Source organism: Toxorhynchites rutilus, chromosome 3 (assembly GCF_029784135.1).
Source record: "Toxorhynchites rutilus septentrionalis strain SRP chromosome 3, ASM2978413v1, whole genome shotgun sequence".
Classification (NCBI taxonomy): domain Eukaryota; kingdom Metazoa; phylum Arthropoda; class Insecta; order Diptera; family Culicidae; genus Toxorhynchites; species Toxorhynchites rutilus.
The window spans coordinates 133,439,823-133,454,804 of record NC_073746.1 but is presented as its reverse complement, the minus strand read 5'-3'; the positions used below and the strand labels follow the sequence as shown (position 1 = coordinate 133,454,804).

The 14,982-nt window shown below is 38.7% G+C and overlaps 1 protein-coding gene across 6 annotated transcripts in view; it reads left to right on the top strand.

The window, feature by feature from the left end:
* The window catches only part of LOC129775305 (protein rolling stone), a 239,195-nt gene that overhangs the window by 166,770 nt on the left and 57,443 nt on the right, over positions 1 to 14,982 (top strand). For all 6 annotated transcript variants that reach the window (XR_008742922.1, XR_008742924.1, XR_008742923.1 and 3 more), the window contains exons 4-5: positions 6,342 to 6,585; positions 6,827 to 6,949. Coding sequence is in view for 1 of the 6 variants with exons in the window: in XM_055779885.1 (XP_055635860.1) it covers positions 6,342 to 6,585; positions 6,827 to 6,949 (367 nt within the window). In the remaining 5 variants the exon portion in view is untranslated. The remainder of the gene's footprint in view (positions 1 to 6,341; positions 6,586 to 6,826; positions 6,950 to 14,982) is intronic.

The following is a 14,982-nucleotide window of genomic DNA, read 5'->3' as shown; positions in this document are numbered from 1 at the left end:
CTATGGCTTGTAGGCTACATTTGATTGCTTCAAAATTCGTCTTGTTATATTCCGGTACTTCTTCATACTCCCAGTCGATGGGCAATTGTCTATTATGTATAAAGATTGAGTATTCAATTGCTGTGTGAAATTTTTCATGTTTCCTAAGAGATAATATTTTTGGAAATTTTTTACATGATTTATTTGGTTAAGACCGAGATGTGCAATTTCGTCAAATATATATTGTAGGGTTTCATTTTCCCCGACGACTGGGAGTAGAATGCATTCATTATCATTATCGGGAATGAAGAATACTTTATTTTGATTGAAGTCGCCATAGATATGCAATTTCACTTCTGGTTCTAGTGTTTCTGCAATTCGATTTGCCGTCTGAAAAAATAATTCATACGACTTTTTATTTGCATGTTCGGGTGGGAAATACACAGAAGCAAATATGTGTACTTCGCCAGCTATAGATAATTTTGCCCATACATGCTCAAATTCTTTATGTTTCCTCAGAAGTGAAATTTGCATTAATGGCAATGAGGACCCTTCTCCAGACTTCTTCTGAGATAACGATAAGTTGCGGTGGTGCCGGAATACGTTAAAATTATTTCCAAAAACTTCTTCGCTTCTTACGCTTTCGTCCCAGCTAGTTTCAGTTGCAAGAATTACATTAAAAGAAGCGGGTAAAAGATTTTGATGAATTTCCTTCATTTTTGCTGGGCTTTTCATGCGATTGAAGTTTTGACAGTATATCAAAATTTCAGTCGCATTCTGTTGAGAAGGCGGAGAAGTTTTTGAAAGACTAATTCTACTTATATTATTGTTTTGATTTTTTCGACTACTATTTCCCTCTAAGGGGCGCGTCAACGTCGTTGAAAATTTAGCGGACTGTAGAACTTTGTAGATGCTTCCCTAGCATGTTGTAGCCGTTGCGTGTGTTCACTGGACAGGAATGCTCGGTGTGATGTGAGGTCTGCCAAGGCGTCAATGCGTGAAACTCCCAGCTCTTCGTGTACTTCCAGGAAAATTTCACGCAAAAGGTTTGTGTCTGTTGGTAGACCTTCAGCTGCGAGCATTACTGATGCACTAGTACTTGTAATTCCACGAATACAAACAGCCGTTGTTTGGTCGTGGAGGAAGGACAGATACGTCCTCACTGTGTCCATTATTTTCGAGTCCCGTAGGCGTGCCTTCAAAAAGCGTCTGTCGCCGGCAGCAGATTGCTCCGTAATTCTTATTATAGGAGGTCGCATTGGGTCCAGAAGAGGAGAGCCTTCTCCAGGTGCTGAATTCGATTCCACAAGTGTTAGCGGAGTGGAATTTGCGTTTGACGTTGATTGGGTGCTGTTGTAATGTGGCTGATTTTCTGCTCGGTACGGGTTGATTGTTTCGCCCTTCCTGAAATTGATGTATTTCGGGACCGAGAGGCCAACAATTGGATGGTCGGTATTTGATGGTGGGCCAGCAAACTGCACTTTTGCTGAGGCCAGCAGTTCCTTATCCGATTTATCGGCGCGTCTGTGTTGATTTTTGTTATTCGCATTGATGCGAATGTGCTGGCTGTTGTTGCGTGCAGTTTGCTTTCTTCGCTTTCTGTTGAGTTTTGCTTTGTCGGCTGCTTTTTCTTGAAGCCTACGAATTCGTTGTTTGGCATCGAATTCCGACCAGTCCGGTTTCCAATGCCATTTATGGTCAAAGCGGCGCCATCCTGGAGAAGTGTGGTCTTCCTTCGTATGAACTATTTTGATGGATGCGCGGCTTTCAGATAGTTCCTCTTCTAAGCTTACAGTATTTTATAATATAAAATAATTATTAGACATTTCCTTTTCCTTTTTTATTTCATCATTCTAAAATCAATATAAATCTCATTTACATAGAACACATATTTGATACGGAAATATAAATTTAAATTAATAATTTATATTTTCAAAGCGTGTTCAATCCACCGATCCATTGCCATTATCCCTTCCCAAAAAAAAGGGGCACAAAGCGTAATGCAGTCAACGCGAATAGTAAACTAATGTTACTATGAATCTGTGGATCAGTTAAATGAACAGCATCCGAAATTGGAGGCTGTCTTACGTATATGCGTTTGAGCAGCAATTCGGGTGTGTTGAACGATCCAAAACTAGCAATATGTTTCAACATTTTCACAATTTGAACAGCGCAATGATATCAACATCTTCTTTTATTTATACCACTTCTGTGTTTCTAGATTCGCTTTTCTTCGTTAACTGCCAATAACTGTTTTCAAACAAAGTGCTTTGTTTTATATTTTATTAACTCAAACAGCCAGCCAACTTAAATAAAAATATTCGAGAGTAGATTCACAAGTGACTTTTTGATATGAATATGGAGAAAACTTAAATGGAATTCGGAAGAAAATAATGAGATACCGGACAATGTTGGAAAAAATCGAAGATTTTAGAACAAATCGTTACTATCCATAAGGCTATCATTATTATTAATAGAGTTGATGTTGATGGGTCTGAGCCTAGGGGCACGGACGGGATCTTGACATAGGACTGTGATTGTGTGTAGAAATTGCATTTAAATTGAGTTTTTCATTGTTCAAAATCTGTATTTTTTCTCTTATGTGAGGTATGGTTGGTTGCCCTGGTTGCCCTGGAAAAACCGTTTCCTGTATGTACTTGTATCCTTTAAATGGGTTAGAACGTGGTAGAATTCGGTACCGCATTCTGTCCAAAAATGTACACAAAAATACCATTAAAGCCATTTCTACCCTTTTCTTCTGTTTATTCAATCATGCAGAAGAAGACAAAGAGTCATCATGTATCATTTTTAAACACAAGTCTAAATAGTTAAGACATACATAAATATAAGCCTGAGTCAAATCAATCTATGACTACAAAAATATATTATAGATAAAAATAGCATTATTTCCTCCGTTACCATGTTGTCCGGAACATTGTTTGTAATAACTTTATAGCCCTGTAAGATCGCAACTATTCAAGCTATCATAATCTGATTTACGTGGGTATACCCTTTCGATCTTCTAAATCAGCAGCCATTTAAATTAATTTATTGCATTTTCACATAACCAAACAACATACTCGATATTATGACATCCTGGACCACAATTACACAAATTGTTAGTAGTGAGCAGTCTTCCGAAAAACACTTACACATGTCCACGCGATGTGAAAATTCCATGTTTTTGTTTGAATTCGAAAATGATTCTCACTAGTGTTGAGTGTCTATTCCCAACACGAACAATGATACACAAACATAGACATGTGAAAACAAACACGATGTTTATAATTCAAGAACATCATGTACAAACATATCACCCGATGTCGCAGTATTCATTGCTTTCGTTTCGATTCTTTTCATACACGGAAAGAAATTATTCATCCCAAAACATTTCTTCGTAGAATACTTTTTCACAGAAACGAACTTGAAATTTAGTTCGCATTTCAAAAATTGCACGAACTAAGAGGCTATAAGTTCATGCACCAAAATATATATTTTTATTAAGGCTCATATGGCGTCAGCCTAACGGGGCCGGGAGTTCAATATTTTGACAATGTTTGCTTACAACTATGTTAGTAATATGTAACCGATTACTCGCGGTTGGCTCGAGGTTAGTATTACAAGTGTTCTCATAATTGGGATGTTGCAGTCTTCAGTGCTCTGTACGTGTGCCCGACATGGGATACTTCCTATTGGGATGCAGCTGACCGTTAATCAGCAACGACCCCCTAGTCTGCACCCCATATCTAGCGTGGTGTGTCTTTTTCGACTCGAGGAATCCAGGATAGAATGATCACTAGCCGGCGCAATCATCAGCTCGTGTAGAGTTGTCATGAGCGGTACAACCTTTGGCTCTTGTTGAATCATCAGTGGACTGCACAACCTTCGGCCCGTGTATCTGTAAAGAGTGTGTGTATGTATTGCCGCGACTAAGTAAAAGTTTATAGATCGTTCATGCACATTTTGCAAGTCTGATTAAATAATCCTTGGTTTCGTTCAAAGAAAACATTCTCTGAATAGAAAGAAGCTCTCTATTTTTTTCGTGTGCATGTTGGCAATTAAAGTCTGGGGAGCCGACTGCATAGCGAGCGACGTCGTACAAATGCTGACCAAAAAAATAAATACCCAAAAATTAGTTTTAGATGCAACCTTCAGCGGCACACAGCAGAACCAGCAGAGAAATTTCAGCAGGCCAAAACACACCATTAATTTCTCGATGTTATCACAAACTGAATGAAGGAAAAAACTAAAAGCTACACTTACACTGCACTACATATGCTATGTGTGCATGCGATTGCATCATCCTTTCTTCTCCTCTTCTCCGCTCGTTTTATAGCTCGGGTCGCGATCGTCGCGAACAAGCTGTATTGGCCATTTGTATTCAAAGATCCAGCCAAAATTGTTGCTCCCGTGGTCAAGTGGTTAGCGTCACGCCTAACATGTCACTGCTGAATAATTCAATTTTAGTACTTGTTCAAATAGCTAATAATAGCGAATGTTACATGAATTCAATATATAAATTGATGCGTGCACTAAATAATGATATCAAATGTGAAAAACTCTCATATCAATCGATGTTTATTTTGTTCAGAACAGAAAAAGAGGTTTATTTTATTTGCCCAATATTTTTGATGAAGCACCCATTGTCATGAAAGGAAAGCATTTTTTCCATGTCAACATACCAACACACCACGCATTGAGTGGTGGTGGTGTCCGATTCGCTTCTTCTACTCTACGCACTGCCGGTGCTTGGGGTGAAAATGCAAGAGAAACTGTACACCATGTTCGAACATCATGTGAAACATTGGGATTAAACATCGTATGTCCAAACATACCACGAATACAAACATGTCACATTTTCTAACATAGGTACGAAAAAATCATGTTTGTACTCAAACACAAAACTGTGAACAGCAGCGTGGACATGTTTATTCCGGACGCAGTGTTTTTTGTGAAACATGGAAGACTGGTAGTGAGACCTACACGATAAAAACATGAGTTGAGCACAAATTGATTGGACAACATACAATATAATATAAAATTAATGCCTATTATCGGTAAATGGAGAATAATTCATTTTACGCATCAACTCACATTATGAGCTAACGCCCGAATTTGGGCAAAAATATTGCTCGTTGCGTCGGGGAGAAAGCAAGTGGATAGTGCAATCGAAAGAAAACACACCCAATTAAATCGTCAAATTGTTAACTTTTTTTTACTATATTCACTGTTCTTGTTTCAAGCAAAACAATTCTGGATAAATTTACTGTCTAATGATATTTAACACAACATATGTCGCAATAACCATTCTGAGTAATATGCGTTTGAAAACTCCTAATAAATCGTTACATTTTTCGTAGAGTGACCCCCTATAGAAAAATCAAAGACGTCAAGACGAAAGATGTCAAAACATGGAATAGAAAAAAGAAGCAAACTTAAAATGAAATTTAAGCGAAAAAAAATGAATTCTCTTGATTCCTTTTCCCAAAAACTGGAAGAATGTCCACGTGGACAACAGGGGGTGGGGTATAAGGAATATCCACGCTTGTCCACGAAGGGGGAGGGGGGAGCCTAAAATCATGCATCATTTTTCTGTCCACGTGGTATGTGGACAGCCCCTTATAAAAAGATAGTTTACGACAATTCTGAATGAGCTATCCCCAATTCCAAGGAGCGTGGGAAAATTGGCATAACGGTAGTCTCACGTCAACCTTGCGGTTATATAATAGATATAACCCATTTTTGAATGTTGTATCATTGAAGTTGTCTAACGAAATCAATTGTCATTCGAAAACTAATGAATGAAATAATGTGAACCTTCGAACGAGGGCCTCTGGAGTATGATTATCAACGTTATACGATTATACGATTGGATATTAGACATATATTTGGCCGAAGCCAGTGAGTCGTATATGTTTACCATTTCACTGATATCGCAATGCTACGGTCTACCGATTGGGAATTTCTAATGGAAAGCCTTCAATGTCCCCTGGATAAACCATGGGATTATCACCTCTCATTGCAGAGGACGGTGGCTGCCGTTCAATAATTAGAACAAATGTAACTTTATACCGTAATGCGAAGTTTCGCTACTGCAGCTCAGAGACATCATTGTACCATGTGTATCCACAAAAGATATATTGCCAAAAGCAGTTTCAATATATTTATTACAATGACATTGTCATGATTAAACCGAGAAAATATCGCTGGTCACAGCGGCAAAACCTCAAACATTGCCATACAACTTTGCTCATAAATAAATCAACCACCTGTGTGTATGGATATTCACCGCTCATTCGTGTCCCACCCAGGGAAAGCTACACGTGTTTCATTCTTGCTCTTTTGTTTTGGTCTCGTTACAGTGGCAGAGTAACACACAGGTCGGGATATGCTACCTGATGTACCGACTGATCGTGGCCATTCTGTTCCTGGCCGTGTTGGCCTGTTCTCTGCTGGACATTGGCCGCCAGGAACCAATGCTGGAGCATCACTATGCCAAATGGTGGATCTATCTGACACACTGGGCACTGATAGCGTGCGCCGTCCAAGCCTGGCTGGCGGCAATTATCGTTACCAAAGGATTGATGATTGACCGGAATGAGTTCGGTAAATATCTTCCTCTATATTTTACTCGCAATCGTACTGCTCTGCGGAATATTGGCATAAATGCTAGTACTGCACGCATCCCTAGTGGCTACCGAAAGCTACGGAAGAAAGATGGCAGCATTAGTGACATGCAAATACAAGCAGAACAAACACCGTCCGCTGGAATTGATGACACATAAACGCTGTTATCTCACCCTCCCCCCCACCCCCAACAATGTCTCCTTCTTCTTGTGTTTTCTAGAGTGGAACATCCATGTGGCCAGGGAAAGCCGATTGCATGCGGTCTACTGGGTTTTCTACACCATCGCCACAGTGTACTCGTTCATTGTCACAGCAGTCTATTGGACGTTCGTCTACGATCCTGGTAAGTATCCCAGCATGCATTAGAAAACTTTAGCATCATCTTCGAGTGACCATGGCCGAATTTTGGTGATTTTGGCCGGCGGAAGCTGTGCAGTTCGATTAGCCAGAGAAGTCACTTTGAACCAACTTCACGATGCATGGCGCGTAAATGAAATTAAAAATATCCAACGAAAATTGCAATTACGACGCAATATACACTACGATATCGCTGCAACCGGATTTTGGTTACGACACATGAATTTCGCTGCAATTCAGGCGTCGGCTTTATATTTCGCTGTGGGTGTACTGCTAGTTAAATCTCGCGAAATTTTCATTTCCGCCGTCGTTTGAATCAAATTAACGAGCTTTTGGCGCTTGTGTATGTAATAATTCAACTGCGTTTCGCATTATATTGTTTTATTTCAAGTGTGGTGCTGGCCAAAATAAAGTGCACACTTCAATTAATTTTTTTGTTACTTTCCAGTTTACATCAGGCTATGGAGGGAAACTTTCAAATAGGGTATGCACTATACAACCAAATTTGAAATATAGTTCTAGATGAAAAAATATCCAAATTTACCCGAATCAAGACTAGTTATAACCCGAGCTGCCAACCAAATTCTTGAAAAAGCTGGAAAAATTAGGAAAAAAATACTGGAAAAAGCTGGAACAATTCGAAAAAACTGGAAAAAAGCTGGAAGAATCGATTTTTTTTCTCAATTGTGTTTATATTAGCAATAAAAACTACCATATACAGTGACAGTATAGGTAATTGGCATTTATAATTTACCTGTTATCATATATTTTAACATTATACTTTCATTATACATGTTGTTTCAATCTAACTAATCCTGATCTTGTTTTAGAGCACTTCCATGCCAAATTAGCCGAAAACAGCAAATTTTGACGCCTCTTCGATTTTAATGAATTTTGGTACTTATGATGGGAGCTACATAAAGTCATAATTTCCATTGTGACCAATTTAAGAAGAGCGTATTCAAAATTATAATTTTTTTATAATCCAGGTGTTAAAATATGATGTTTGACGAAGTTGTTGGAATATCAATAATAAAAATAACATTTTAAATGCAATTCATATGACATATTCTGAAGATATATCCAATTTAGCGTGGAAACACACTAGACGGCTCACCCGCGCGATTTTCGCAATGACAAGTCGCAGCAGGAACTTGAAGTAAAACACATTAAGCGGCTCTCGGCTTATTATATTTTAGACGGATGCAAGACGAGTCTATGATACAAGGTACAACTGTTTGGATAGTAAGCGGATGAGAGATGCGGTATATAAAGACAGAATGGTGGAAAACGGAAGAGGGGATGTTTACCTGAGCAAGAGGGAGAGAGAAGTTGATCACAAACGTCTAAAATATTGCATTTCTCGACAATTTGGATGGAATTCGAGTATCCGCAGCTACATGACCGCAGAATGATTTTCACGTATTGGCTCACCTGAGAGTACATTTCTTATTGCCTTGCTTTATTTACACCTATCAAAAGCGCATAAACACTAATACTCCCACAAAACCGTTGCGGCGCATCATCTCCATCGACCCACCGCAGCGTATGAGGAACCTTACAACAGTGATATTGGAACCGCACACACCCGCCCCGCCTTATGTGTTTTATCTCATTCACATTTCATTATCGAGGCCCCGCGGCGATCTGTCATTGCAAAATCCGCGCGGGAGAGCCGTCCAGTGTGTTCTTACGCTTAATGCCGTGATTCGCCTCTAATCGGACATCCCGCGCTATAGGCGATTGTGACCTATAATTAGACACACCAACAAATACAACACAAACGAAAAAATAAAACAATGTGAGAAATAAGTTAAAACAGGAAAATCGTTCAAAATCTAACAAATAATCATTAGAGCAGTGTGTAAAATACATAATCTAGCAAAATGAAGTTAACTTTCGGAGACTTTGAGGAAGAATTCGTCTTTTTGAATAACAACAACAGTTAATAGTAATGAAGTAAATGACATGATTAATGTGTAAAGAAATTTGGTTGCAACACCATAAATTATTGGGAAATGGTTGAAAACACTACAAAAAATTTATCATGTTGTAGAAACTCACACAAAGGTATATTTACAACAATGTCCAATTAAAGACCATATGTCCAATTGTTCGTGTTGCATTAAAGGCCTGTCCAATCAATGATTTTGCATGTTTCGAAAAAAAACCAAGAGAGTCGAGTCAGCAATTGGGTGATTTGGCGTGGAATTGCTCTTTATTCATCTTTATTATTTTTTATTTCTACATAGTTTTTGGAAGCTAAAATTCCTCGCATAGTTATTGTTCCTGTTCTACTTCCTAGTTTTGATTCGTTCAAGATGTATACTGAAAACTATCGCTCAACAGTTGCTGAGGGATGCGTCAGAATCAAGAATGGTGTAATAATATTTCCAATTTGGCAAAATAAATGTCATGCCTTTTTGGGATAGAATTTTACCTCAAAAGTAAGAAGCATCTTGGCGTTCGTTTACACTGAAGTTCGGATCTTCCTAAATTCATTATCGATTTCCTGAATTTCGATCGTAAATATTTGGAAGATTTTGTAATAAGGGAACAGTTGTCATATGCCTCCTTTTAATGACAATAGCTGGATCGATTATCGCCATGTCGATGATTAATGGATCATTGAAATTAAAACGTTTCAGAATTTGATTGCATAGTGTAATGTAAAATTTATCGAATTGGTCTTGAAATTAGCTACGGCGTTGTGTGAAATTTTTCATACTGACAAATATTAATCGGTCAACATTTCGACAGCAGCGCCTACAAAAACATTTTCCAAACTAGTATAATGTTCCTGATCGAACAGAATATCAATAAAAGGGTGGAAAATTGACGAGAAGTCACCAAACCATAATTCTGTGTGCTTATAAAGGGTGTGTCACATCAAATTGCATCACGGAAAAAACGCTGTAGAAATTTAATTTTTAGGAATTATATCTTCAGCAGTCGCTTATAATCAGATAAGAGTGTATAAATCACGTTGGCCATGCTTCACTGTCAATTTTTCGTAAATTTGGAAAAATGTCGTCGAACGAAAAAGAGCGTCGTGAATTAATCCTGTGCACTCATTTCGAGAATCCGGAGTTGTCACATCGGGACATCGGTAAGATGCTGGAAATCGTCCAATCCACGGTCAGCAGAGTACTAAAACGATACTTCGAGAACCTAATCATCGAACGGAAGGTGAAGAACGGCAAAAATGGATGCTCCGTCAGTGAAAAAGATCACAAGCGTGTAGTTAAGCAGTTTAGACGTGATCCGAGAAGTTCGGTCCGGGATGTCGCCAATAAGCTGAATTTGTCAAGTTCATTCGTCCAGCGGACCAAGCAGCGGGAGGGCCTGCGTACATACAAGGTTCAGAAGGCTCATAACCGCGACGAAAGGCAAAACATGGTGGGAAAGACGCGAACCCGGAAGCTGTACACCGAGATGCTGACGAAGCCGCATTGCCTGGTAATGGACAACGAAACCTACGTCAAAGCGGACTTTCGTCAGCTGCCGGGCCTGTTGTTCTTCTCCGCAGAGGACAAATTCAGCGTTCCGGAGGAGATTCGCAAGCAGAAACTATCCAAGTTTGCCTAAAAGTACATGGTGTGTCAAGCGATCTGCTCTTGCGGAAAGCGGAGCGCCCCCTTCGTGATGACCGGCACGGTAAAAGGGTAGGTTTACCTTAAGGAGTGCCTACAGAAGCGCTTACTGCCACTATTGAAGCAGCACGAGGGCCCGACCATCTTCTGGCCGGATCTCGCTTCGTGTCACTATTCAAAGGACGTGTTGGAGTGGTACGAAGCCAACGGGGTCACCTTCGTGCCAAAGGAAATGAACCCGCCCAACGCGCCGGAGCTTCGCCCAATAGAGAAATATTGGGCGATTATGAAGCAGGCCCTCCGGAAGAACTCAAAAGTTGTCAAATCGGAGGCGGACTTCAAGAGAAAATGGATTTCTGTTCAAAAAAAACTACAACCTGACGTTATACAGAACCTTATGGACGGGGTAAAGAGGAGGGTGCGAGTATACGGGCTTGGGCTCGAAGTATGAATAAAAAGAAAATGCCAAAAGTTGTTTAGTAGTTTTTATTTTACTGTCTAAAATTTCAAAAGGATCGGTCTACTGGGCGAATTTCTACAGCGTTTTTTCCGTGATGCAATTTGATGTGACACACCCTTTACTAGAAAGATAGATAAAGATATAGAAATACGACAAACGTCATACAAGTCTTCGATGTGAGTGAAGCGGAGTAGAATTCTCACAATCGGAAGAACAGAATACAATTTTGGGGAGTAAAATACTTGAAAGGCCGAAAAAATAAAAAGCTGGATAAAACTGTAAAAATTATTAAAAAAAAACTAAATTTTTAGGCTTTGACAGGGAAAACTGGGAGGTTGGCAACTCTGGTTATAACTGCTAAATCCAGTATTCTTTGAAATATATCAACAGCCAACATTGAAAAAGCGTATTTAAGAAACCAAATATCCAAATTTCGTAATATTCCCTATTTTCACAAAATTTATGTATACCATTGAAGCCATAACAAAGTTCTTGTTGAGGAAGTAGTCGATAGATTTGGACTTAATTTAAAATTTACAGACTCAAATACATTGAAAAACAAATGTTTTAAAACGTTGCCGACACATCACAGTGGCATCATCATCTGAGGGGCAAATTTGATTAGTTAGTTAACACGTTCACACCGGCGCTGTAATTCTTGCTCCTCGTCATCTGGAGGCTGCGCTTGACCCATTATTTTATTTATTTATTTTTTGACGAAATCCACCGGTGAAATATCAATTAATGACGCTAAAGAAACCCCAATTTTCAAGAATATTTTTCCCATCTTCCATTTTCCGGGAAATGACTGTTCGAAAAATCGAACATTGGCGAGAAACCGTACCTTTTTTTTGCAAGTACAGTATGTTTGTCACTAAAAGTCACTTCAATTAGCAAATTAATACGGCATCCATAAATGCACTAATTTTACATTTCGGGACGAACCAACACAGATGGATATGAGTCTCTAAGTATAAACCTGAAATCATTCACCTATGGTGAGATGTGACCTTTCTTATTGCACGTAGTTTTAACTTATTACCGGCAGCCCTTTTCTTTCAAACGAAACCTAATGCTGATATGGAGAACAGTGGAAAAAACGTCAACGCTCAATAATATTTTTTTTACAATTATCTATTTCTGTAAAATCGAACATTTTCCAACACCTGCAAAGCACAAATACGCTGCGATAAAACAATGGCATTGGAGTTTGGGTTCAGTTGAAAAGAATCGACATTTAGGTTTTCTTCGATGATATGATTCAAAATGATGATTAAAAAAACTTCTCTTTGTACGTCTTAAAAACCACCCGCTCTTTTGACGTGAGAATACGTCTAACAGGAATATATGGGAGGTAAAATTAAAATCTAAACTCTGAAAGATTTCAAATGCTTATAACTCGAACAATTCTTAATAGATCGCAAAAATGTTTGAATCAATTGATAGGAAATATTTCTACGCATCTATCACAATGAATGAGATTCTGTTTTTCTTGAGATAAACAGTGGAATAATTGTGAAATGTCAAGCTTTGTCTAAATGTCCTAAATCCCACGATTTCATTCACTCAATTTACAGTCTTTGGCAAAATTGATGGAACACATGCTACTCGACGATACTCTCCATTTATTTGGTACAAAATATCTTGAATACATTTCTTCTTTTGATGCATATTAATAACACACACATTTGACTAACTATGCGCGCCAGAAAATTTCGCGAAAAGTTTTTTACTAACTTTTTATTCCGAGAAATTGAAAACATTCTAAGCAAAATTGAGTGTACACCTCAAATTTCTCCGAACAAATTAACTTTTTTAGTAAGATCTCTGTGAATTAGCATACTTTCTTTCGTCAGTTTGTGACGTCAACACCAAACCACTACTTGGGCAGTGTTGGTTTTTGTTTTTTGTAGTTGCTTGAAAATGTTTCTACAAAAATGGCAAGTGAGAGGAACGAAATAAATATTGTTACACGTACAAAGATAATAAGTAAGACTTTTCGAGGAAATACATTGCGGGAAATAGCAACTACTGTCGAAAGAACCCACTCTACAGTAAAAAAAAATCATAGACAAGTGGAAATACGAAGGAACCATGGAAAATCTTCCGAGAAGAGGACGCAAACGGATCCTACTTCCTGACGATGAACGAGTAATTGTGCGAAAATTGCGAAAGAACCCTAAACAAACACTCCTAAATTGACTACCGAAGTAGCCGGCATCATTGGAAGACCTGTCTGCGCAGACACTGTCCGGAGAGCAGCATACAGGAACAACCTGAGAGATCGTGTTGGCCGTGAAAAGTTTTTCATCTCGAAGGTGAATATGGAAAAATGACTAGAGTTTTCTAAGGCACATGTAAACAGGCCTAAGTAAGTAAGTTCTGGAACTAGGTCTTTTATACAGATGAACCGAAAACCAATCTTTTTGAATCGGAAGGAAGACAGATGGCGTGGAGGAAACCAGGATCGGTGCTTCACATTCAACATTTGGTTACCACAGTAAAACACGGCGGCGGTGTTCAGTTGATGTATGGTACATTGGCGGCTTCTGGTACTGTAACTATGGAGTTTATCGATCCGGCGATGGACAAAATGGCTTAATTGATCTTCCTGAAACGTAACCTGCAGACTCCGTTCAGAAATTGGGTCTCCATTGTGATTACTGCTTTCAACAGAATAATGCCCCGAAGCAAACTGACTTCATGGTCAGGATATGCTCTAAAATGTCCCAATTAACTCAAAATACCTCCGCAATCACCGGACTTGAACACTATTGAGTATCTATGGTGGAAAATCAAGAACCATCTGAAGAATGATAAACCCTGGGAACGAAGCGGAACTCAAAACGACGATTACGGAGATCTGGGAGGTCTACAGAGACCAGAAATCTCGCCTCGGCACTTGCAGGAAGTGCTGGACGCCAAAATGGGGTCATACCAAATACTAGGAGAATTGATTTTTGTTATCTGTTAACATTTCTTAACTGATTTCAATTTTCTTTTTAAGAAAAACTTTAACTGTACATTCAATTTTGCCACGTCTTAATTGGAGATTTATTTATTGGAGTTTGTATTTCAATTATGAAATAGAAATGTGACCATTTTAATGTTTTTCTTATCACTACATGAGAGTAAAATGGATCGATTTTACGATGAATATAAGTCGCATTTAGTTATTCACTTTTTAACCCCGAAAAACTCAAAAATAATAAACCAGAACGAGGTGTATACCTTATTTTGAGATTGACTGTATGCTCGACAAATTGTACCGACTAAAATGAGCAACCAGAGTAACAACGGAATACGGTTTTCCCAACAAAGACTACAAAAACAAGGTGTGTGAGGAAATCGTCATTGTACATTTGCTCCCACATACATACTGTGTGAGACATATTTGCTCCCACATAGTCTGTATGGGGGAGCAAATATGTCCTTATATGCATTTCCCTAACACAAACTTCAAAACTAAGAAGCCAGAGGAACCGAACTTTTTTTTATTAAATCGTAGTATGCAATATAGATTCAGAAAAACTATATACAGGGTTTTCCAACTTTAAATTCCGAAAGTAAATTAAAATAAAACACACTTAGAATTCGAATTTCGATGAAACTTTTATTTCAAATTAAAGTTTGGTTTATGCCATTATGTGTGAAATACAACATCACTCAAATGTCCACCTAGGGCTTCCTCGCACACCTTGATCCGGAACAGGTATTTTTCGATGACTTTTCGGCACATATGGGGCGGTATCTCGGTCATAACTTCACGAATGTTGTCTTTCAAATGTTCAAGAGTTTGCGGATAGTTGGCATAGACACGGTCTTTCGCATAACCCCACAAAAAAATATCTAGCGGGTTCAAATCGCATGATCTGGACGGCCAATTGGCATCACCAAAACGCGACATTATGCGTCCCTCAAATTTCGTTCACAATATGGCCATGTTCGGTCGTATTGCGTGGCACG